At 47.8% G+C, this 25,950-nt stretch overlaps 1 protein-coding gene across 3 annotated transcripts in view; it reads left to right on the top strand.

Moving 5' to 3' along the window:
- The window catches only part of PRPF40A (pre-mRNA processing factor 40 homolog A), a 67,313-nt gene that overhangs the window by 29,373 nt on the left and 11,990 nt on the right, over positions 1–25,950 (top strand). For all 3 annotated transcript variants that reach the window (XM_073545632.1, XM_073545630.1, XM_073545633.1), the window contains exons 13-20: positions 276–340; positions 428–592; positions 681–789; positions 9,187–9,337; positions 15,743–15,876; positions 15,987–16,101; positions 16,208–16,299; positions 23,507–23,623. In XM_073545632.1, coding sequence (XP_073401733.1) covers positions 276–340; positions 428–592; positions 681–789; positions 9,187–9,337; positions 15,743–15,876; positions 15,987–16,101; positions 16,208–16,299; positions 23,507–23,623 — 948 coding nt within the window. The remainder of the gene's footprint in view (positions 1–275; positions 341–427; positions 593–680; positions 790–9,186; positions 9,338–15,742; positions 15,877–15,986; positions 16,102–16,207; positions 16,300–23,506; positions 23,624–25,950) is intronic.

Here is a 25,950-nt window from a genome sequence, read left to right as displayed (position 1 = left end):
GCTCGGTGAGATATCACTGATGGTGTTTTGTCACTTATTCATACTAAATGTGGTATAACAGGCCACAGCACTGATCCAGCGCTGCATCTCCTTCAGCTTTGTTTCCCCGCTGAGTTGCAATCCTGACCAAATTGCTGTGCAGGGAACTGGGCTATCACTATTCACTGCAGTTTAGGTAGCAGCAAAGCATGTTAATTTGTGATCACCCTGAAATAAAGGAAATTAATCGTTCATGTTATTCAGCAAGTAACTCCATCGTTTTTGTTTTTTTGCAGCGAGTGCCGTCCAATGCGTCCTGGGAGCAGGCCATGAAAATGATCATTAACGATCCCAGATACAGGTAATGTTAAAGCAGAAGATGGGAAAATATCAGGTCACATAAAGGAGTGGGTGCTTTCTTCATTCAATTTTTTTTTTTTTTCTTTAGCGCCCTTGCAAAATTAAGTGAGAAAAAACAAGCGTTTAATGCTTACAAAGTTCAGACTGAAAAAGAAGAAAAAGAGGAGGCCAGGCTGAAATATAAGGAGGCAAAAGAATCTTTCCAGAGGTTTCTAGAAAACCACGATAGGATGACCTCCACCACCCGATACAAGTAAGAGCGAAGCAAATAAATTTATTTCTCTTTTGTGCTGTACATTGAACCTGTCTGAGTAATCCAATTTTCTTTTCTTGTCAATCAGAAAAGCAGAACAGATGTTCACAGAGTTAGACGTCTGGAATGGAATTTCTGAACGTGACCGGCTTGAGATTTATGAAGATGTCTTGTTCTACCTAGCAAAAAAAGAAAAGGTGAGACTGGAACTTTGAAAAAAAAAATGTATCTTATTGTCGGGGAAAAGAACTCGTAGAGTAGGATCTTGTGGGCTTAGTACACAGCATTTTGTTCCTTTTTTTTTAAACTCTGATTTTTAATTAAAACATAGAAGTAAAAATCCTGGCAGTTCCTTTTTTGTCTTTGTCGTTCTGATAACATTTCTGCTCCTAGATTGGCTTGTTGTGGGAATATAGTATAATTTGGATGCCTGTTTGGATTGCATGTTGTGTCAGGGGTTGTCCAAGATTAGAAAAACATGGCTGCTTGTGTTTTCAGATACATGGCCTGCCCGTAGCTTTTGTCTGGCATTGCTACTAAGCCCCTTCAAAGTCAATGTAGCTGAGATGCAATACCATTCATTACCCTGCTGCTTTTTTTTAATCTTAAAAACATTTTGAAACCATTTTTTATTTCTGTCTGTACAATTGCCTTTATAATGTATTTAATTTTAAATGTAATAGCTTAAAGGGATTGTCCAAATATTTTGAGAATTTCATTTTTGCCCTGACACTCCTTTCGCCCACCACTCAAGAAGTACCCTTCGGTGTCTGGAAGCAATGATATTCTTACCAATTGCACTTGGCTTCTGCAGACAACCAGTGATTGAGGGCAGCCCCTTTAAAATGTTCCCATATTAAGTTGACGGTACACTGCTAGGATAATGTCACACTTTTTGATTGTCCAAGCTAGAGGCAGACACCCCATATTGCAGGGAACACTGCACCAAACTAGCCCTGCACTCATCTTCCTCAGGATAAGTGGGTCATACACCCACTGAACATAAAGCAATGTAAAAGCAATATGCTATCACTCCTTAACATGGGTGCAGGCTTTTAAAGGGGATTTCCACTACATTGATATTGAGAAGATGATCCGAAGGATAAGTCTTCAATATCAGACCTGTTGGGGTCCGACACCCCCTACTGATGTTATCACATCTCATAGCTGCCATATTTTCTTCTTCAATCTCGCACTCTTCTGAGATCTCAAAACTTCCCAGTAAAATAATTTATGAGAAGGAAAAAACACCTTTCTCTATCGCTTCATTGGGGAAACAGGAACCATGGGTGTATGCTGCTGACACTATGCACATAAAGTTAGCTCCTCCTCTGCAGTATACACCCCACCGACTGGCACTAAGTTAGGCTAGGTTCACATTTACATATGGAGGATCTGCGAACTTCCTCCGTGAAGCTCCGTCCACGGCTTCACCTCCTCCGGTCAGATCCGCCTACGTCCACATACTTCTGCATGCGGCCTGCATACCCTATCTTTAACATTGGGTGCGCAGGTCGTGCGGATGTATGAGGATGCTGCTTCATGCGTCGTTTTGATGATGCGGCGCTCGCATTAAATTCCAACATTATGCATTTGACGCGGGTCGCCGCATCGTCAAAACGACGCATGCAGCGGCATCCGCATACATCTGCACGACCTGCGTACCCAGTGTTAAAGATGGGGTACGCAGGCCGCATGCAGAAGTATGCGGACGTAGACGGAGATGACCGGAGGAGGTGCGGCCGTGGGCGGAGCTTCATGGAGGAAGTCCGCAGACGGCCGCAGAGCCTCCATACGCAAATGTGAAGCCAGCTTTAATCAGTTTTAGCTTGATGTCAGTAGGAGGTGGACACGGGTTTTGTATTAGACCCATTTCTACCTCAGTGTACGTCGTTCCTTTTCAGGTACCCGGAGGGATACAGTGTGTAAGGTCACTACTGTAATTCCACGCAGAGACTGAGTACGGCGTGTACTGCCACCCCGTAGCCTCATAGGTCTAATCGGCAGGACCCATACCCCTAGCACAGAAGCGTGCTTAGGCGATCCGGATCTGGTCCTGGCCCATCGTCTCTCAGCCACTCCCCCACCAGAGCCTGTTGGTTGGAGGAGACGTTGACGTCCTGCAACAGGCCTTTCTGGACGTCTAACATCACCGTAATGGAGTGGTACCTTTTCCCTAGGTTTCTATAGGACTAGTTTTACATAAAGAAAAGGTCAGAGGAAGAAGGTGAGTATTGTCTCAACCCTATTTTATGGTTTTAAGGGGGGCACCCCTTTTCAGCGTTGGGGTGACCACTTCCTCAGATTCTTCTATGGACCGGAGCACTAGGCTATGGGAAGCGCCTCCCACAGTCACCAGGATTAACCTAGGCCCCGGCTTACATTCAGGCTTAGTCACCGCTCCCCTTCTGACACCAGGCTACCTTTTAGGACAGATCCGGCGGATAGCTCCGGTGTTTTTAGGACCTCAGTGTCGCGCGCCCCCCCCCCCCCTCCTTCGGCGGTCTCCGGGTGTTAATCTAGGCCTCGGCTTCTATTCCGGCTTAGTCTCCTCTTTGGCTCCACCCCCGTCTTCTCAGCCTTCGGGCGGGAGAAAAGCCCCTCCACTTCCGCTTACTGCACTCGGTGGCTAGCTCCGCCCACTCCACCCGGCCTCATACTCTGGTCAGACAATTTGCATGCTCTTCCTGCAAAAGCAGACTCCATTCAGGTCAGTCCTCTCCCCTCTGTCAGGACTGCAGCAACCCCCACTGTGCCTACAACCCAGGAGTCCCTTCCCACCCCAGGTGAGACCGAGACCCCTATCCCAGGGTGGGTGTCTTCTCTGTCGCAGACTATGGCGGACCTCACCAGCGTGTCGCAGACCCTGGTGTCCGTACTTGACAAATTGCCCCTTCCGGCCCCCGCAGTCGCCAGTGGGTCACAGGATTCTCCGGCCCTTCCAACACAGACCGTAAGAGACAGAGACAGGAGCACCGTTCTAGGTCCTCTTCTCGCTCCATCTCACCATCCGGTCTTTCACCTTGCAGACCAGATTTCCTGTGCAGGGAAATATTTGGTATCTGCCTCCCTGGATGCTGCGTCTTGCACTGCTCAGGAGTCCAGCAATGTGGTGGCCATCCGGAGGAATGATCAGATTATTAAAGAGGCCACTGGAGGCACGAGTTCTCAAGCGCCCCCCCCTCTCCCCCCCCATCCAGAACTCGACGGCCTTCCCGGAAGCGGAAATTCCAGCTGTTTAGCGGCGATGGAGGATTCTTCCAGTCAGCGCAGACCCGCCAGGTCAGAAAAAAGGCTTCCTTCAAGCCCACTCCTTCCTGGCGTTCTCAAAGCTCCCATGGTAAGTCCACCAGGCCCAGACCTGGCACATCTTCCTCGGCATGACTCGTGTCCAGATCACAGCGTATCCCTAAGGCTAGGGGGTCATCTCCTGTTTTTCAGGGACGTCTGGCTCGCCTCGGTTGAGGACGCATGGGTCAGGGAGATAGTATCCTCAGTATACAAAATAGAGTTTGCTTCGCTTCCCCGAGATTTTCTTTGAATCCCGTCCTCCAAAAGATCCTGCTTTGTTTCCAGGTTTCTTTGCGTCCATCTCCTCCATTTTCTGTTTGGGGTTTATCGTCCCAGAACAAGAACGCTTCACAGGTTTCTATACAAACCTATTTGTAGTGCCAAAAAAGGGCGGCGTGGTTCTACCCATTCTGGATCTGAAGTTACTGAACAGAAGAGTCCGCCTGCAACATTTCAGGATAGAGTCCCTTCGCTCCGTAATGTCTTCCATGGATTTTTCTAGCTCATCAGAGTTTCCTGCGTTTCACGGTACAAGGGAACCACTTCCAGTTTTTCACCCTGCCATTCGGACTCGCAACCGCTCCCAGGGTCTTCACAAAGATAGTAACATAGTAACATAGTTATTAAGGTTGAAGGGAGACTTTAAGTCCATCTAGTTCAACCCATATCCTATCCTAACTTGCCCTAACATGTTGATCCAGAGGAAGGCAAAAAACCCCATGTGGCAACAGTAAGCTTCACATTGGGGAAAAAAATTCCTTCCCGACTCCACATACGGCAATCAGACTAGCTCCCTGGATCAACGCAATATTAAGGAGACTAGTGTATATACCCTGTAATATTATACTTTTCAAGAAAGGCATCCAGTCCCTTCTTAAATTTTAGTAGTGAATCACTCATTACAACATCATATGGCAGAGAGTTCCATAGTCTCACTGCTCTTACAGTAAAGAATCCGCGTCTGTGAGTATGCTTAAACCTTCTTTCCTCCAGACGTAGAGGATGCCCCCTTGTCCCCGTCACAGGTCTAAGAGTAAAAAGATCATTAGAAAGGTCTTTGTATTGTCCCCACATATATTTATACATTGTAATAAGATCACCCCTAAGCCTTCGATTCTCCAAACTAAATAACCCCAAGTGTAATAACCTGTCTTGGTATTGCAGACCCCCTAGTTCCCTAATAACCTTGGTCGCTCTTCTCTGCACCCGCTCCAGTTCAGCTATGTCTTTCTTATACACCGGAGACCAGAACTGTACACAGTATTCTAAGTGTGGTCGCACTAGTGACTTATATAGAGGTAAAATTATGTTCTCCTCATGAGCATCTATGCCTCTTTTAATGCATCCCATTATTTTATTTGCCTTTGCAGCAGCTGCTTGACTCTGGCCACTAAATGTGAGTTTGTCGTCCACCCATACACCCAGGTCTTTTTCAGTGACTGTTTTGCCCAGTGTTTTACAATTAAGCACATAATTATACAACTTGTTCGTTCTACCCAAGTGCATGACCTTACATTTATCCCCATTAAAGCTCATTTGCCATTTATCAGCCTAAGCTTCTAGTTTACATAAATCCTCCTGTAATATAAAATTGTCCTCCTCTGTATTAATTACCCTGCAGAGTTTAGTGTCATCTGCAAATATTGAAATTCTACTCTCTATGCCCCCTACAAGGTCATTAATAAATGTTAAAAAGAAGCGGGCCCAAAACTGACCCCTGTGGTACCCAATTGCTAACCGTGACCCAGTCCGAGTGTGCTCCATTAATAACCACCCTTTGTTTCCTATCCCTGAGCCAGCTCTTAACCCACCTACACATATTTTCCCCTATCCCCATTGTTCTCATTTTATGTATCAACCTTTTGTGTGGCACCTTATCAAAAGCTTTTGAAAAGTCCATGTACACCACGTCCACTGCATTCCCTTGGTCCAGTCCGGAACTTACCTCTTCATAAAAGCTTATCAGATTAGTCTGACAGGAACGGTCTCTTGTAAACCCATGTTGATATTGGGTCATAAGGTTATTCTTCTCCAGATACTCCAGTATAGTATCTCTTAGAAAACCCTCCAGGATTTTACCCACAGTTGAGGTTAAACTTACTGGCCTATAATTTCCAAGTTCAGTTTTTGTCCCATGGCAGCTTTGATGGTCATCTTGAGGATCGAGGAGCTAGTGCTTATCCGGTTCCTCAACGACATCCTCATCAAGGCTCCGTCTCTCTTTCAGACCCAGGAAAGTTTTGACCATCGTCCTCACCTCCCTGGCCCGGTTCGGGTGGCTTTGTTCCGACTCAGTGCCTTGTCTTCCTAGGCATGCTGCTCGACACCTGACAGGTGAGGGTTTTTTCTCCCCAAAGAGAAGAGAGCAATCCTCCAGCAGGGAGTTTGCTTCCTTCAACGCCTTCGGCTTCCATCCTTCCGTTCAGCAATGAAGGTCCTGGGCAGAATGGTGGCAGCCTCGGAAGCAATCCCCTTTCCCTTTTACGCAAATCCACTCGAGACCACTTTGGCGGGCCATCCTTTTGCAGTGGGACAGGTCTGTCCTGTTGTTGGATTGTCCGCTTCGTCTCACTTCCAGAGTCAAGTGGTCTCCTCTCATCCCCCAGGGCCGGTCCTTCCTTCCTGTCCATTGGCAGGTGGTGACGACGGACGCCAGCCTTCTTTTTGGGTTCGCCATCTGTCGGTTCCAGGGCATTGGTCGGCACAGGAGTCTTCTCTACTAATCAACATCCTCGAGATAAGGGCCATCCTTCTGTCCCTCCGTCACTGGGAGAAGCTTCTCAGAGGTCTGCCAGTCATAATTCAGACGGACAATGCCACAGCAGTGGCATACGTCAATCACCAGGGAGGGACCCGGAATCCCCTGACTATGACCGAGGTATCCGGGATCCCTCCTCTGGGTGGAAGCAACAGTTTCGGGAATATCCGCAGTGCTTATTCTCAGCATGTACAACTGGGCTGCCGATTTTCTCAGCCACGAGGGTCTTGCAGCAGGAGAGTGGTCCCTGCATCCAGATTTGCCTTCGATGGGGAACTCCGGATGTGGACCTCATGGCGTCCCAGCTGAGCAGGAAGGTTCCACGGTTCGTCTCCAGGTCCTGCGACCCTCTCGCGGTGGGTGCTAATGCTCTGTCCATTCCCTGGTTGCAATTAGCGCTTCCCGACCTGTTTCCTCCCCTTCTTCCCAGGCTGTTGAAGATCAAAGCGGAGGGGGCTGCTGGGTCATTCTGATCGCACTGGTTTGGCCGAGAAGGTCTTGGTTTGCAGAGATCATCAGTCTTCTGGCGGACGCCCCTTGGAGGCTCCCAGACAGGCCAGATCTTCTGTCACAAGGTCCAATCTGCCACCAGAGATCTCGGTCACTCAGTTTGACGGCATGGCTGTCGAAACCGCGATTCTGAAAGCGTCCGTTTTTTCCAGTCGGGTGATACGCACCATGATCCAGGCTGGGAAGCGGTCATCTTCCAGGGTCTATTATCGGACCTGGAAAGCCTATTTCCGCAGATGTGAGCCCAATGACATTCCGCCAATGACTTTGTCGCTTCCTTCCATTTTGGTGTATCTCCAAGCGGGACTGGATGCTGGCCTTGCCCTTAGTTCTCTAAAGGAGCAGGTATCAGCCCTCTCCATCCTCTTTCAGAAGTCCTTAGTCTCCCATTCTCAAGTCAGAACTTTCCTTGAAGGAGTGGCGCATGCGGCTCCCCCGTACCGGAATCACCTGAACCCCTGGGACCTCAGTCTTGTTCTGGAGTTCATGAGGTGTTCTTCCTTTGAACCTCTCAGAGAGGTCTCCCTGTCCATCTTGTCCTGGAAAGTGGCGTTTCTTGTGGCTATCACCTCCATTAGACGCTGCTCAGAGTTGTCGGCTCTTTCCTGTCGCCCCCTCCCTCCCATCTTGGGTCTTCACCAGGATAAGGTGGTGTTGCGGCCTCCGCCTTCTTTCCTCCCCAAGGTGGTATCCACTTTTCACTTGAATGAGGATATTGTCCTCCCTTCCTTCTGTCCTGCTCCAACTCATTCTCTGGAGCGTTCATTGAACAGCCTAGACCTGGTCAGGGCGGTGTGGATCTATCTGGCTAGGACCGCCTCCTTTAGGAAGATTGATCTCCTATTCATCTTTCCAGATGGTGTGTGAAGAGGCATGCCGGCCTCCAAGGCTACAATTGCTTGCTGGATCAGAACTGCAATTTTGGAGGCTTACCGGGTTAAGAACAGAGTGCCTCCCCCAGGATTAAGGCTCACTTTACCCAGGCAGAGGGTGCCTCCTGGGCGGTACACCATGGGGCATCCGCCCTACAACTTTGCAAAGCGGCAACCTGGTCTTCCATCCACACGTTTGTCAAATTTTACAAGGTCCATACTTGCGCTTCGACGGACTGTTTTCGCTTAGGCTGGATCTTGCAGGCGGCAGTGGTGAGTTCTCCGACCTGAATGAAGCTTTCTGCGGTTTCCCTCCCCAGGACTGCTTTGGGACGTCCCATGGTTCCTGTGTTTCCCAATGAAGCGATAGAGGAAACAGGATTTTTGGTTGCTTACCGTAAAATCTGTTTCTCGGAGTCTTCATTGGGGGACACAGCACACTCCCATGTTTTACAACTCCTGTTCTTTCTTCTGTGTGCCATTGTTATAGTTGAGTTGTCTGTTCTTTCTATTCTGTTGCTTCTCCTACTGCTTTCTCACTTACTGATTAACTTAGTGCCAGTCGGTGGGGTATACACTGTTGAGGAGGAGCTAACTTTATGTGCATGGTGTCAGCCTCCTAGTGGCAGCAGCATACACTGATTGTTCCTGTGTCCCCCAATGAAGGCTCTGAGAAACAGCTTTTACGGTAAGCAACCAAAAATCCTGTTTTTTAAACCTTTTCAACTCAGTAGAACTTTTATTTAATACTACAGCGAAAATAATGCAAACACCAGTATAATGTGAGATCATAACCTTTGTAATCGGATTTGTAGCAGTGAATGAAAATCCAGAACTAGTGACATTCGGCGGCACTTAAGACGCCTTCATAGCTTTTTTGCTATAATGTAACTGAAGGCAGGAAATACATCTCCTGTAGGCAAGCCCTTCCCACCCTAGCCAAAAAAAGCCCCTCTATCCAATGGTTGTAATCACGTGTTCGCCATCTTGATTTCCTTGAGACCTTTAGAGGTCATTATATGAATGCACCTCTGCCAGCAAGTATTAAATGGTCACCACTGTGAATGCTAGATGTCGTGTCATATATAGTTTTTTTTCTTTTTTTCTTTGTTCCTTGCAATTGTGCATTTCTCTTGTTTTTTTTGTTTTTTCTACTTTTGCAGGAGCAAGCGAAGCAGCTGAGGAAGCGGAACTGGGAGGCTTTAAAAAACATCCTGGACAACATGGCGAATGTAACCTACTGTACCACTTGGTCGGAAGCCCAGCAATACCTTATGGACAACCCTACATTTGCTGAAGATGAAGAACTTCAGAGTATGTAAAATACAACTACATGCAGACATGTCGCTGTGAAAAAATACCCTCGTGATCTAGTTTAGTATTTGCAGGAACCACGACAGATCCGTATCAGTGTTGAAAATGTTACAAGACGTTACCCGTCTGCTTAGGTTGGGATCTTTGCACTTAGTATTTGCTTACTATGTTCACCTGACTGTTATCCAGGAGTTCATTGGAAAACCACAAGGAGCTAGAGTGACCAGGAATGGATGTATCGCAATGAGGGAATAAAGGAGTCTTAACAAACAAAGTAAAAAAAATTTTTTTTGCTCACAAGCGTGTTCCGTCCGGCACCGGACCAGTGCCTTTTTCCAGGTAAAAAAAAATGCTATATTTGTATTTTTTTTTCTCCTTCACCAACACCTTTTGGTGAATTTTTCATGAAAAACCTTACTTTGATTGCCAAGGCTAGTTCATTCCCCCAGCGGAGTCTGCTCATCGTGATACATTCATTCTTGGTAACTCTACATCTGGAAGATCTAATTCTTCCAGCCACGAGCAGCGGTTTTCCATGCTTCTTTAAGTGTTGTGCCTTGCAAAATACCTCCAGGTGAGCGCTGCTACCACTTTTCACCCCGTCCTTCCTCCATAGCAGGGGTCCCCAACCTGTAGCTCTGGAGCCACATTTGACTCGTGGTCCCATGAATTGTGGCTCGCCTGTCTCCCAGTTGGTGTGTTAGCTCCAGGTCTAGCAAACAGGTATGAAGAGTACATCTCAAAATGGTGAATTTTGTGAGTAGCCCTGCACAGAAGAGCAGATCTGGATTCACATTTTCTGTCTTGGGGTTTAGAGATGATTTCGTTATCGCCAACAAAGAGGTAATCCGCACAGCCGGGAAGCTTATTCACCACACAAAGAGTTGTGTAAACTGATATTGCAAGTATGCGTATTATGAGAAGTGCTCCATAAACCAGGGTGCAACTCCAAAGCAATTAGTCACAGCGGCTATACCAAAAAGGAAAACTGATGGCACTCACCGGTTAAAATCTTCTTTATTCAGATACTTTAAAACAACTGGGTGACCAGTAGAGGCGCTACTGCAGCGTGTAACGGCTGTCGTCATTTCCACTCCTGCTCCCATCCTCCCTATGCCGTTGTTTTAAAGTATCTGAATAAAGAAGATTTTAACTGGTGAGTGCCATCTGTTTTCCTTTTTGGTATAGATGATTTAGTTAAGGTACGCTGGAGGATGGTACTACCTGTTAGAGGAGGTTCTTGAAGCTGGATGTGACAGTGTATTGGGAGTCCTTGATTTGAGAATACTGAATGGGGGATTGTGGGAGCAACCCCTGGATCTGTGTACTGCTTTGGAGTGATCTATGTGGAAAAGCTTTGGTTATGATTATACCTGTAATGGGGGCTTTGGTTGACACTACTTTGAGGAGGCAGGAGCTGGATGTGGCTCGCGTCCCTATCTCAGTGATGAATGTGGCTCTCGACCATCTCTCTAAGCTGAATGTGGCTCTCAAGGTCAGAAAGGTTGGGGACCACTGCTCTATAGTATTGCCCTATTGTTTGCTCTTCCGTCCCTATTCAGATTGCTGCAAAGACCTAGAGTTGTTGTTTCTATTTGTAAGAATGGCATCCCATAAATAACATTTATCTTCTACACACAGGATTTTATCGCTATGAGTCTGGCAGTGGAGACCCCACTGATCCTGGTAACTGGAAGTCCATTGTATGAATTAAGCATTACTGAGCATGTGAATCCACTAGTCCGTTAACTATCTAGAAGGGATTGTTGACAGGAGAGCATTTTCAGTCCATATGTTAACCATGTGCCAAACAGACCAAAAAAAAGGTCCGTTTTCAGATCGGACATCAGGATGAAGAATAGGGATTTTTGTGTACTCACCGTACAATCCTTTTCTGTGACCCAATCAATGGGGAACACAGGACCATGGGTGTTATGCTGCTGCCACTAGGAGGACACCAAGTGAAAACACAGAAAAGTTAACTTCTCTGCAGTATACACCCGCCCACCGGCTGAGGTTGAACCAGTTCGGTACAATGCAGGAGGCGTTTCAAACAAATAACAGTAACAATAAATTATGTCAAAACTAAGAACGAAACAATAAGCCAATAGGCTATCATGGTGGCTACTGTGTCCCCCAATGACTGTCTTGGAGAAAAGGATTTTACGGTGAGTACACAAAAATCCCTATTTCTCCTACGCCTCATTCGGGGGTGACACAGGACCGTGGGACGTCCTAAAGCAGTGCCTGGGTGGGGAGCAACACAACTGCTAAAAATCCCATGTACCACTGGCTTACAGATGTGGTACTGCCAGTTGCAGAATGCGCTTGCTAAGAACTGCATCTGCTGAGGCCTGAAAATGTATGTGATAGAGTTTTGTAAAAGTATGCAAGCTGGACCCAGTCGCAGCTTTGCAGGCCTATTCTGCTGACGCCGATGTCGAACGGCCCAAGAGGCGTCCACTGACTGAGTAAAATACGCCTTGATCCCTACTGGGACAGGTGTGCCCTTGACACAGTAGGGGTCCTGAATAGCCGAGCGAATAGACTTGGCTAGTGTGGCGTTTGAAGTGGCTAGGGCCGTCCTATGCCGCTCTGGAAGCCCGAACAGGACATCTGACTTGTGCAAGGAAAATATCCGCGAGATGTACCATCTAAGAGCCCTAACCACATCCAGGGTGTGTAGAGCTCTCTCGATACAATGGACTGGTGCAGGACAGAATGAAGTTAAAACAATGTCCTCATGAAGACAACTTTTGGCAGAAAAGATGGCAATGTCCTCAAAATTGCCTTGTCTTGATGAAACCAGGAATGGATGTCTGCAGGATAGAGCCGCCAACTCAGAAACTCATCTGGTTGACGTCATTGCCACTAGGAGAAAACCACCTTCCAAGGAAGAAAGGTTAGTGGCATGTCCTGCAGTGGTTCGAAAGGGGGTTCCTGTAGAACTCCGAGGACCAAGTTAAGATCCCTTGATTCCAACAGTATGTTATAGGGAGGTGCCACGCGAGAAACTACCTGAATGAACCTCTTCACCTGTAACCTGGTGGAAAACTTGCGTTGGAATAGAACTGACAAGGCTGAAAATTGTCCTTTGAGCGAACTAAGTGCGAGGCCCAACTCTAATTCAGATTGCAGGAATTCCAAGATGGAAGGAATGGGGAACACCAGAGGAGATCATCTATGGACCCTGCTCCATGAGGGAAGGTTCTCCAGGTGCGATGAGAAATGCGCATGGACGATGGTTGCTTAGCACTAATCATGGTGGAGATTACTGAATGAGAGAATCCAGCTTGGGCTAAAATCCAGGATTCAATGGCCCCGCCATCAAAGACAGGGCCCCGGGGTGGTAACCTTGCAAAAGTAGATCCATGCGATCTAGTAGACATCAGGGGACATCGGCGACAAGCTAAACTAGTTCCGGGTACGATGCCCGGCGCGGTCATTCCGGCGCGAATAAGAACACTGGTACCCCCTTTGTTCTAATGTTCTTGATGTCCTTTAGGATGAAAGGAAGAGGGGGGAATATGTACGGGAGCCGAAACCTATGCCACGGATGATGAAGAGAACCTTCTCCCGAGGCGAGGCTCTGGCAACTGAGAAAAAATCTGTCGCTCCATTAACTACGCCCGGGATGTGAATCGCCAAGATGGCCGAATGGTTGCTCTCGGCCCAACGGAGGATGTGACACACTTCGTACCTGGCCGACTAGCTGCGGGTACCCCCCTGACGGTTGATATACGCCACAGACGTGGCGTTATCGGATTAGATCCTGATGGAAGGGATCTGCAAGGAGATGATGTAAACTCAGTAGGGCCAGCCCGGTCGCCCGTATCTGCAAACTGTTGATGGAGAGACGCAACACTCGAATGGACCTATGCCCCTGTGCTGTGTGGTGGGGGAAAAACTGCGCCCTAGCCAAGAAGGCTGGCGTCGGTGGTCCACTAATCAACACTGGGAGAAAGGACTTCCCTTGGTGCAAAGAGGACTTCAGCGTCTACCACCTGAGAGTCTGCCTGACCCGCAGAGACAGGCGGAACAGACGGTCAAGAATGGGTTCCTATCCCAAGGCAACAGCAGCGCATATTGCAAAGGGCGGAGATGATCCTGTGCTAACGGAACCGCTTCCATCGCCGCTACCATTTTCCCGCGAATCCCCATGAAGGACTCTGGAGTGAGGAATCGGATGGGAAGGAATCTATGCTCCCTGCTGTAAGGTCAAGGCCTTTTCTGGAGGGAGAATGACCAATTCGCGGGAAGTGTCCCGGACCATTTCCAAGAAGGAAATCTGAGACTGTACTGGAGAAGACTGCTCAAGTTTATTTTTCCCAGCCCAGGCGAGAAGGTGCATCCACCGTGATACCTATGGACCCCTCGCAGGCTGGAAGGGACGGGCCTTTGGTCAATGGGTCATCCAGATGCGAAAGCACCACCACTCCCCGAGCGTGAAGAATGGCTATGACAGCAGCCTTGACTCTGGTGGAGATGGCCAGGCCGAAGGACAAAGCAACCTGGAAATGTTCCCCTGCGAACTGCAAAACGTAGGAAACTGTTGATGGGGAGGTAAGACTGGGATGTGAAGATAAGCATCCTTGATGCTGATGGACGCCAGAAAACTCTCATTTTTCCATGGAGGTGGCGGAGAGATTCCATTCTGAAGCGCCGTACCTAAACAAAACGTGTTTTAACAGCATTAGGTCCAGTATGGACCGCTATAGTTTGTATCTGGAGGACCACAGCTGTCTGACCTACTCGTGGTGAATGACTGAGAGTCAGGCATGACGGACGAAAGTAAACGTCCGCCTAATTTGTCGGGGCCCGCCGGATGCCGAAACAAGTCAGTGTAGAGGATTTGAGGGATCTGGCTCCTTTAGTTCCAGATGCCCTTCGCCTGGATTTCCAAGTGCGGTTAGGGCTGTATAAGACCTGGCAACCTCTGCTTCCCTGGTCCGGCGCCTGCGCACTGCAGTATTCTGCTCTGCCCTCAACAGGCAGAGCAGTGAGCCTGCAGCGGAGCCGCGACAGGCAGCAGAGAATAGGACATCACCGTTAGAAGATGGGAGGCGCCGGACCGCGACACCCATCAGACCAAAACCGTACCTGGACTGCCTCCAGGTGAGTATAATAATAACTAATTTTTTTTATCTTTCAGGTTACATCGGGGGCTTATCTACAGCATTACAGAATGCTGTAGATAAGCCCCTGATGGCAGTCCCGGCAGCTGATACTCGAAAAATGGGGTGACAGATTCCATTTAATGCCCCCCTCAGCCGTCAGGAAACAGGCTGAGTGCAAAAAACATTGCCCCCGAGACTAGACAAGCGCTTCTCGTTCAGGGCGAGAAGCAACAGGAACCTGAGCGGGCACACTCACGGTAGGCGGAGCTACATAACTGCGGCCTAGCCCGGCTAGAAGCCGGGAGCTAAATTTCTGTCGGCCGTTGGCAATGCGTGCCGGCTGAGGGGGGGCCGTGACCGGACTAGCGCCGCTGGGGAACGGATCATCGCTCCTCCCCAGGGACCAGGACCCACTGCCTCTTGTGTGCGGATATGTCTGTGCGATGACCTGCCTTCTGGGATCAGCGCTCTTCCTGTAATACTCACGGAGGTGATTTATCAGAGCCGGAGCAGTGCTGCCATTAAAGATATAGTCCTCAATCGATCTTCCCTTTAGATAGGGGGATGGAGAGGTTGCCGCCTGTATCCTCTGATCCGTGAGGTAGTGGGGCTGCAGAACGCCATTACATGGGGGCCTTGTACAACTATATACCTGGCTCTGGGGGGAGGAAACATGAAGGTGAGCCACCGTTTTGCCTTTTGCTGATGTGGGGAAATTGGGTCCGTGCAGGAACCGTTGCCCCTAAGTGAGCCCAGGCATGACCCCTTCATCGCAGGAGAGGGTACGGGGAGGTAAACTCCGCGTTCTCGCCTGTTGATGGTTCAGGGGAGATCGGGCCCTAGAAAGGATCCATCGGCCCCTTCACTCCGTTAATTAAAAAATAAAAATTTACAGAGAAAAAATAAAAACATTGGGGTCTGAAGCCAGACCCAAGTGCCTCCTACAGACACTAAGCAAGAACTGGTTCAACCTCAGCTGGTGGGTGGAACACCCATGGTCCTGTGTCCCCCAATGCGGCGTAGGAGAAATGCATATTCTTGCCAGCCAAGCTTTTATAGATGGGTAGTGAAGCTGTGCTAATTAACACTTCATTCAAACAGGGAACTTTGGGACCCCAGTTCTAGTGATCGGTCAGAGCTGGTCAGTGAACATATTGCTGCACCATCACTTTCCAGTCAATGTAGTGTTCAAAGCAGAAACCTTTTTGTGGTTAGGGGATTTTTTTATTTTTTTTTTTTTTTTATTTATTTCATTGTACATGATGATTTTTATTTTTTATTTTCTCAGATATGGATAAAGAAGATGCTTTAATATGCTTTGAAGAGCATATTCGTGCTTTAGAAAAGGAGGAAGAGGACGATAAGCAAAAGACTTTACTACGGGAAAGACGGCGGCAGCGTAAAAACAGAGAATCTTTCCAGGTTAATAGCCTCGTGCAGCTCTGTTTATTTCTTCACCATCACATCATTCTGAAACATTACTTCCTTTATTTTTTTTGTTTTGTTAAAATCTTGCGACTTTCTGGTTTCAGGTATTTTTAGATGAATTGCACGAACACGGTCAGTTACATTCCATGTCGTCTTGGATGGAATTGTATCCCACCGTTAGCTCTGACATTCGCTTTGCCAACATGCTTGGTCAGCCAGGTAAGGAAGTAGGTGATTCTGCTCATGGTAAATTTACCTTTTGGTATATAGTTTGATTTTTTTTTTTCCAGACTATTACCTAATATTACATGTTATATTTTCACAGGTTCCACGGCCTTAGATCTTTTCAAATTTTACGTGGAGGGTCTGAAAGCTCGATATCACGATGAGAAAAAAATTATCAAAGATATATTGAGGGTAGGTATTTGCCTTTTCCTTGATCTTAAAATGATTTTCTTTATCGCCTTATTGGGGGACACAGAATACCATGGGTGTATGCTGCTGCTGCTAGGAGGCTGACACTATGCAAAACAAGAAAATTAGCTCCTCCCCGGCAGTATACACCCACCGACAGGCAATAGGCACCTCAGTTTGTGCTTAGTGTCGTAGGAGGCGGACCGGGATCTTCCCAGATCCGCAATTAACCTTTCTTTCCTTTAGGTGTTCTAATGGAACCTTTTAATTTTTTGTCATTTGTTTTAGCAGATTCAACTCGGGAAACAGGGTGGAGGTTCACTCTGCTTTCCCATATCAGGCGGCTGAGCGAGCAGTGTGGCTGATCCCACATCGCCACTCTCAGTACGCTGGCAGCACTTTTTCCCATATCACCCCCTGGTGCTATGGGATGTGGACAGGTGGCTGGTCCTTGCCAAAATCCCCCTCCTCACCCCTCTCTCGGGACAGGGCTGAGAGGAAGACGGCGATCGCAGGATTCCCCTCGCCATCAAGAGGTTCATGCCGTCTTCTGCAGGATGCGGGAACAGAGGACAGCGGCTTGCCGCTACCCTTGTGGGGCCCCTGTGACCACCCTCTTCAGGGACAGCAAGTAAGTGCCTGTATGACCCCTTCAGCCCGCAGCATCACCTGAGGCACATCGATGGAGCTGAACAGCAGATCTCATTTTTAAATTTCCCGCCCTCCCTCCCTGCCTGACGGGCGCCGCTCTCATCAGCCGCGCGGCTCTCCATAGATACTCAAGTGCTTAAGACAGGGTTTTCTATCCCTGTCCTCACAGCTGGGCAGGTTTCTTCCACAGTGTCTACGCACAGTACCTCCATACAGGATTTTCTCTTCATTTCCTGGACTATTCATCACGGGGCTGCAGTGCCGGTTTTGTTCACTTTCGCTTTCGGCCCCGCTTTCAGAGCGCCTCCTCTCTCTCTGAGCGCGCTGTCCTCGCGCCTTTTTTAGCCCATCACAGGGCTCCTCTTCCCTGCTTGTGGGTCAGATCCAATTGCGGCTCAGCCGCTAAGCTCCGCCCACCTCATCGGGCATTTCCTGGTTGTTCGGTCCTGGCTTTCTGCGCTGCTTGGGGGACACTTCAGCGTTTCTGCTGCTCGCCGGAACTAGGTAGGCTCTGCTCTGTGCAGAAATATTAGCCCTCCGCAGTTATTCCCCACTTTTCGCAGGCCATTCAGCGCAGTCTTTTCCTTATGCCCAACCCTGCAGGGGTACTGTTTCAGGCCCACCGCTATTCATTACGCCTGTGCGCGCTGTAAAAAGAAGTGGGCTTCGGGTCAGCCATCTCCTTTCTGCCCGTCCTGCAGTCCTTCGGCTATGTCGGCCTCTCAGGAGCACACAGATTCCCGTGATGAGGGTACGTCCTCTCTCCCAGACTGAGCTGTGGCTATGTCCCAGTCGGTTTCCGATCTGACCAAAGTTTCTCAGTCCTTGGTCCAGGTCCTAGAACGTCTGCCTCAGCTTTCTACAGCCACTGCTGCGCCGACCGCCTCTCAAGGTGAGTCGTCTGCTCCTGACCGCGACCTTCAGAGGGACAGGCCGAGTAGGATTTCTAGGAAGCGTCTCCTATCGGACTCGTCCTCCAGTTCGTTAGGCCCATCTGCTTCACCCAGGTGTCCTTCTCTTTCTGAGGATGACCTTAGGTCAGACGACGATCCACAATCAAGGTCTAGCTCAGAAGCAGACGACATGTCTAAGACTCAAAATATGGTCGATAGTCTTCTTTCAGCTATCTTCCAAACCCTGGAGATTAAGCAGGACAGGCCCATTCCTCAGGAATGTTCTATACCTTTTAAACGATCTAGGCCGCCATCCAAGACTTTCCCAAACCACAAGGAGTTTGATACGACTCTAGCCAAACATTGGGAGCACCCCGAGCAACGCTTTTCGGGCCGCATGTATTTAGATGTCCTGTGCCCATTTGAGGCTGATTTGCTTTCAAAATGGACCAAAGCCCCTGAGGTGGACCCTCCTGTTTCTCGCATAGCCTCTAAGACGGTTCTGTCCCTTCCAGACGGGGCATCGCTTAAGGACCCAACAGACAGGCAGCTAGAATCTTTGGCGAAGTCTTTCTTTGAGGCCTCCGGCGCTTCCCTCTGCCCTATTTTCGCCTCCTCCTGGGTGGCTAAAGTCATTTCGGCTTGAGCAAAAATTCTTTGCAGGGGCATTTTAGCAGCAGCTCCCCAGGATGAGCTGGCAGACCTAGCAGATCAGATTAATCATGCGGGTAAATACCTCTTAGCCTCCTTAGGTGCGGCCGGTTGCGTAGCAAGGGCTAACACCAATATAGTGGCTGTACGCCGAGTTCTTTGGTTAAAATCTTGGAATGCGGATACCACCTCTAAGAAGTCGCTCACCAATCTGCCCTTCCATGGTTCTCGGCTCTTTGGGGCCAAGTTGGATCAAATAATTTCTGATGCCACTGGAGGGAAAAGTACTTCCCTCCCCGAGTCTCGACCGCAACGTTTTTTTAATAGAAAGGGTTTTCAGCCCTTTAGGCCTTTTCGTCCGTTCTCGTCCACAGAGAGAGCGGCCCAGCAAGAGCGTCCGTCCGTCCGCATCCAGGGAGCGTGAGCAGAAGAAACCTTCTTACAAGCCCGCTCCCCAATGGAGATCTAGAGGACAATACTCCAGGTCGTCAGGTGCCCGTTCCGGTAGGTTTGCCTCCAAGTGACGGGGCACCCCCACCTGGAAGTTTTTCCAGGGTAGGAGGCAGACTTTCCTTTTTCGTGGACGCTTGGCTGTCGGTTGTCGACGACGCTTGGGTCAGGGAAATCATCGCTTCCGGTTACAAGATCGAATTTTCTTCCCCACCAGACAGGCGTTTTTTCCTGTCTCGACCTCCAAGACAACGGTCCCACATTCCAGGATTCTTTCAGGCCGTCTCCTCCCTTCTTTTCGCCGGAGTGATTGTTCCCATTCCCTCAGACGAACGGTTTTCAGGGTTCTACTCAAATCTCTTCGTAGTTCCGAAGAAAGATGGCTCCCTGCGACCAATCCTGGACCTCAAATTGCTCAATCGCCGCGTGAAGATTCTTCACTTCAAAATGAAGTCTCTTTGCTCGGTCATAGCCTCAATGGAGCCCGGGGAATTTCTCTGTTCTGTGGACATACGGGATGCCTATCTTCACATCCCTGTATGCTTGCAGCATCAGAAATATCTCAGGTTTGCGATTCAAGAAAATCATTACCAGTTCACGGCTCTTCCCTTCGGCCTAGCCTCCGCCCCCTGTGTGTTCACGAAAGTGATGGCGACGGTCATGGCCATTCTTCGATCCAGAGGGATTCTCATCATCCCTTATCTGGACGATCTCCTAATCAAGGGCTCGTCCCGTCAAGACTGTCTCCTAAGCCTTCAGATAACCCTGGATACTCTCAACCGTCTCGGATGGTTAGTCAACAAAGAGAAGTCCGTTCTCATCCCCACTCAGCATCTGACCTTTTTAGGCATGGAGTTCGACACGAACCTGGCCCGGGTGTTTCTTCCGAGGGAGAAATTTGCGGCTCTGTCCAAAGGGATTCAAGCCCTCAAACAGCCAACGCCCATCCCCCTTCGATTCTGCATGAAAGTTCTGGGGAAGATGGTAGCTGCTTTGGAAGCAGTGCCTTTTGCACAGTTTCATCTTCGTCCTCTTCAGCTCTTCGGCTCTGCAACTTTGCAGGGCCGCGACCTGGTCGTCTTTGCACACTTTTGCTAGGTTCTACAGGGTTCATACCCAGGCCTCGTCTGATGCAGCTGTTGGTAGGAAGGTTCTGCAAGTGGCGGTGGTGCACCGGCCGACCTAAGCCCTTCCTGTTCTTTCGTTCCTTATTACTGTTCCCACCCTTGGGACTGCTTTGGAACGTCCCATGGTATTCTGTGTCCCCCAATAAGGCGATAAAGAAAGATGGATTTTTGGTTCTTACCGTAAAATCTCTTTCTTGGAGCCTTCCTTGGGGGACTCAGCACCCTCCCTGTTTAAAATTGTACCGTGTTGGGTCTTTGAGTCCCTTGTTGGGTTGGTATATATGTTTAGAGTGTTCCGTGGCTTCTCCTACTGCTCTTTCACCAACTGAGGTGCCTATTGCCTGTCGGTGGGTGTATACTGCCGGGGAGGAGCTAATTTTCTTGTTTTGCATAGTGTCAGCCTCCTAGCAGCAGCAGCATACACCCATGGTATTCTGTGTCCCCCAATGAAGGCTCCAAGAAAGATTTTATGGTAAGAACCAAAAATCCATCTTTTCCGACTTGTTTATTAACCTCTTCGCGACCGCCCACAGTAGATAAACGTTGGCGCTTGCTGGGCTTTGTGCAGCGCCGACGTTTATCTACTGTCGGCGGTTTTGTGCCCCCCGGGACCCCCTCATACCTTATAACGCGGGGATCCCGGTGCGCAATGCATGCTGGGACCCCCGACGTCATCGAGACCTGATTGGTTCAGGTCCTGATGACGTCGCGTCACAGCAGCCAATGAGAGAGCTCGCTGGGAAAGCTGCTTGTTTCCCGGCGATCTCCCTCATTATAACGCGACTTCTCCTCTGAGCTCATGCTGACAGATGAGCAGAGGTGAAGCAGCGTTACAGTGTGACTAGATCGCTGCCTGGCACAGCTGTGCCAGGCAGCGATCTTGTCACGCAGTAACGCTGCTTCACCTCTGCTCATCTGTCAGTGTGAGATCAGAGGAGAAGTGGCGTTACTATGTGCCGGGCAGCGATCTTGTCACATAGTAACGCTGCTTCTCCTCTGATCATCTGCCAGTGTGAGATCAGAGAAGTGGCGTTACTATGAGTCAAAAATACAAAAAATAAAAAACACAAAAATAAAAAAAAAAAAGTAAAGAAAAAAAAAGCAGGTTAGGGTTAGGGCTAGGGTTAGGGCTAGGGTTAGGGCTAGGGTTAGGGCTAGGGTTAGGGCTAGAGTTAGGGGTGTGTTGGGGTTAGGGTTGGAATTCGAATTGGGGGTTTCCACTGTTTAGGTACATCAGGGGCTCTGTAAATGCAATATGACGCCCGCAGACCATTCCATCAAAGTCTGCATTCCAGAACGTCACTACTTCCCTTCCGAGCCCCACCGTGTGCCCAAACAGTGGTCCCCCCCCCACATGTGGGGTACCAGCGTACTCAGGACAAATTGGACAACAACTCTTAGGGTCCAATTTCTCCTGTTACCCTTGTGAAAATAAAAATTGGGAGCTAAAAGATCATTTTTGTGGAAAAAAAATGATTCTTTTATTTTCACGGCTCTACATTATAAACTTTAGTGAAACACTTGGGGGTTCAAAGTGCTCACCACACATCTAGATAAGTTCCTTGGGGGGGTCTAGTTTCCAAAAAGGGGTCACTTGTGGAGGATTTAGGCACATCAGGGGCTCTGCAAACGCGACATGACACCCGCAGACCATTCCATCAAAGTCTGCATTCCAAAACGTCACTACTTCCCTTCCGATCCCCACCGTGTGCCCAAACAGTAGTTTTCTTCCACATATGGGGTACCAGTGTACTCAGGACAAATTGGACAACAACTTTTGGGGTCCAATTTCTCCTGTTACCCTTGTGAAAATAAAAAATTGGGGGCTAAAAGATCATGTTTGTGGAACAAAAATGATTTTTTATTGTCATGGCTCTACGTTATAAACTTCTGTGAAGCACTTGGGGGTTCAAAGTGCTCACGACACATCTAGATAAGTTCTTTAAGGGGTCTAGTTTCCAAAATGGGGTCACTTGTGGGGGTTTCCACTGTTTAGGCACATTAGGGGCTCTCCAAATGCGACATGGCGTCCTATCTCAATTCCAGCCAATTCTGCATTGAAAAAGTCAAACGGCACTCCTTCCTTTCTGAGCTCTGCCGTGTGCTCAAACAGTGGTTTAGCCCCACATACGGGGTATCGGCGTATTTGGGAGAAATTGCACAAAAAATGTTGTGGTTCATTTTCTGTTTTTACACTTGTGAAAATAAAAAAAATGGTTCTGAAGTAAAATGTTTGTGAAAAAAAGTTAAATGTTTATTTTTTCCTTCCACATTCCATTCATTCATGTGAAGCACCTGAAGGGTTAATAAACTTCTTGAATGTGGTTTTGAGTACATTGAGAGGTGCAGTTTTTAGAATGGTGTCACTTTTGGGTATTTTCTGTCATATTGACCCCCAAACTCACTTCAAATGTGAGGTGGTCCCTAAAAAAAACGGTGTTGTAAATTTTGTTGTAAAAATGAGAAATCGCTGGTCAACTTTTAACCCTTATAACTTCCAAAAAAAAAAAAATTATGTTTCCAAAATTGTGCAGATGTAAAGTAGACATGTGGGAAATGTTATTTATTAACTATTTTGTGCGATATCACTCTCTGATTTAAGGGCATAAAAATTAAAAATTTGAAAATTGCAAAATTTTCAAAATTTTTGCCAAATTTCGATTTTTTTTTTTTTTTTTTTAACATATAAGCGCAGTTCATATCTAAGAAATTTTACCACTATCCTGAAGTACAATATGTCATGAGAAAACAATGTCAGAATCAGCAGGATCCGTTGAAGCGTTCTAGAGTTATGGCCTCATAAAGTGACACTGGTCAGAATTGGAAAAAATTGGCCTGGTCACGAAGGCAAAAACAGGCTCAGGCGCGAAAGAGTTAATGGCATGTCAACAGGATTCGCCTTAAATGCTTGATAGAAGTGTGTCCCACCTATCCTACTCGCCTCATCTGGGTGGAGATTGGGTAGAGATGGCTGCACAAGTTTAGCGCTGCTTGTACTTATTACAAGAGTTCACAAAGTTGCCGAGATTGGCAAAAAAAATGATGTGCTTCATTATTGTCCTTGATGATGGTTTGAGTCCCTGCATGTTCACAGTCCGTCCATTGCTAACTTGACAAGGAGATAGAGGAAATGTATAAATGAAGTACGAAGGATAACCATACACAATGCAAATTTCCAAGGAAAAATGTTCCACAATTGTTTTGCATAACTAAGAAGATAAAATTAAAGCCTAAAATTTAAACCGACAGGTAGTCCTTTATCTCTTAGTGATGTGGTTTTGACTGTGGTACCAAGTTGTATTAATACTGCGACCGCCCTAGTTTCAAAAGAGCCAAATGCCGTCCCTGACCAACTACTGAGGAACACTGATGTGTGCAGGTTACAGTCTGGTCTCTTCTGGATGGATACATCTAATGTAAAATTTGTTTGCTTTACAGGACAAAGGATTTGTGGTTGAACTTCGCACAACGTTTGAAGACTTTGTTATGGTTATCAGTTCTACAAAAAGGGCCACAACGTTAGATGCTGGAAATATCAAGCTTGCTTTTAATAGTGTAAGTTACATAGATTAGTCTGTAGATGTGTCAATATATGTTGCACTTTTTTTCAAATGTGTATGTGTATGCTGCATTTTGTACGGGATATCTGTGTGTTTTATGTTGACCCTTTATTCTTGCCTGGTGTGCAGATACTACATGTGCATTTGGTTTTAGATCAGATCAATATACCAAATTAATTGTTGCACAGAATGACTGTTCAAACCAAGCACAGGCAGTCGGTGCACCTTTGGCGTGACCAAACATTTAAGTGCATCTTCCCACCCTTTTTTTCATCTGTCTTTGCCGTTTTTTGCAGATGGATGGAAAACAAGCGGATGAGAAGGTGCACTTAAAGGGAAGGTGCCATAAAAAAAAAAATTCCAGTAATTGAAAAAATGTACAGAATTAATGTTTAAATTTTCTTTAAAATTATTATCATTTGTTTATAATTTAGTAAAATATGAAAAATATTAAGTTTTGATATTTCCACTTTTAAACACTAGGGGGAGCAGCTACTGAAATGTGACAAAAACCTAGTGTACAACTAGCTCACATTACTGCCCTGCAGTAATTATGGGTGGAGTCTGCTGACATGGGTGTGATGTCTCTCATCCCCCTCCCGTTCTGGGTGTTTGCTAAGGAATAAGAGGATGACATTTAGGAACACAGTGAGCAGCCATTAATGGGTGACTGCAAAGTTATACTGACAAGTAGACTGTCATCGAGGATGGCAGGCAGCAAGGATTCTGGGAGATATATGGTGGAGGGAGCAGGGTGACAGCAGCACAGAATATTTCAGGAGAGCAGTGTGCTGGTCTATGGGGGGCACCCTGTTCGGTGCGCGGAGCAGCCAGGGATTGTACATAGAGCGCTGAGTTTTTTTACACACGGACCGTCTGCTCCACAGAAATCCAGGAAACATTTCTGCTGATTGATGGCCTGTTCTGATCCAGACTTAGCATGCAAAGACCCCATTCCCCTCCTCAGATCCTATCTTCTCCATCCTGTCCTAGCGATGTGTGAAAGCGAGGCGACAGGCGCAGTCCGGGGCGACGCTGGGAAGCGGGCTGGGGGAAATGAAGCCATATAGCAACGATAAAAATGAGACCCCTCTCTTCAGCTGCCTCACCAGCCCTCCCCTGACTGCACCTAATTGGAGGTGATGCTGCCCCCTCTATTACCCCAGACCCATGTGCAGGTGCTCAGCCAGAACCACCCTAGAATGGATCCCCTGTCTGGAGATAATACTGCCATAGTGTTCTCACATAATACCACCATATAGATCGCACATAATACCGCCGTTTAGTCCTCACATAATACCACATATGGGAGGATTAGATACACAGCTCAGCATACAGTATCACGGGATAGGATTAGATACACGGCTCAGCACAGTATCACACAGGATAGGATTAGATACACAGCTCAGCAGACAGTATCACACAGGAAAGGATTTAATACATGGCTCAGCAGACAGTATCACACAGGAGAGGATTAGATACACAGCTAAGCAGACAGTATCACACAGGAAAGGATTAAATACATGGCTCAGCAGTCAGTATCACACAGGAGAGGATTAGATACACAGCTCAGCAGTCAGTATCACACAGGAGAGGATTAGATACACAGCTCAGCAGACAGTATCACACAGAGGATTAGAAACATGGCTCAGCAGACAGTATCACACAGGATAGGATTAGATACACGGTTCAGCACAGTATCACACAGGATAGGATTAGATACACGGTTCAGCACAGTATCACACAGGATTAGATACACGGTTCAGCGCAGTATCACACAGGATAGTATTAGACACACAGCTCAGCAGTCAGTATCACACAGGAGAGGATTAGATACACAGCTCAGCAGTCAGTATCACACAGGAGAGGATTAGATGCACAGCTCAGAAGGCAGTATCGCACAGGATGGGATTAGATTCACGGCTCAGCAGTCAGTATCACACATGGGAGGATTAGATACACAGCTCAGCAGACAGTATAACAGAGGATGGGATAAGATACACAGAAAACCCCAGACAATAGGACTTAGTGCTGGCTCTTCACCCCCCCCCCCCCCCCGATAATTACCTCACTGCCCGCTCTGCTCCTTCCCCCTCCACCTCCCATCCTCTGTCTTCTCCTATAACCGCGCTCCTGCGATTATAGGAGGAAAGTGGAGCTCACAGTAAACATTATGGGCTCCAGAAAAATGGAGCCGATCTCCTCCCTCTGCTGTGATCTGGACAGCCCAGGGGGGCATACGGGAGCAATCTCAATGCAAGGAATAGGGTTGGCAGACGACTGCTCTCTCCTATGCCCAGGGCATCCATATTTGCAGAGTGT

The sequence above is a fragment of the Dendrobates tinctorius genome, unplaced genomic scaffold, assembly GCF_039654945.1.
Source record: "Dendrobates tinctorius isolate UK_male_01 unplaced genomic scaffold, ASM3965494v1 ptg000143l, whole genome shotgun sequence".
In the NCBI taxonomy this organism is placed as follows: Eukaryota; Metazoa; Chordata; class Amphibia; order Anura; family Dendrobatidae; genus Dendrobates; species Dendrobates tinctorius.
This window is presented reverse-complemented; position numbering and strand designations above follow the sequence as displayed.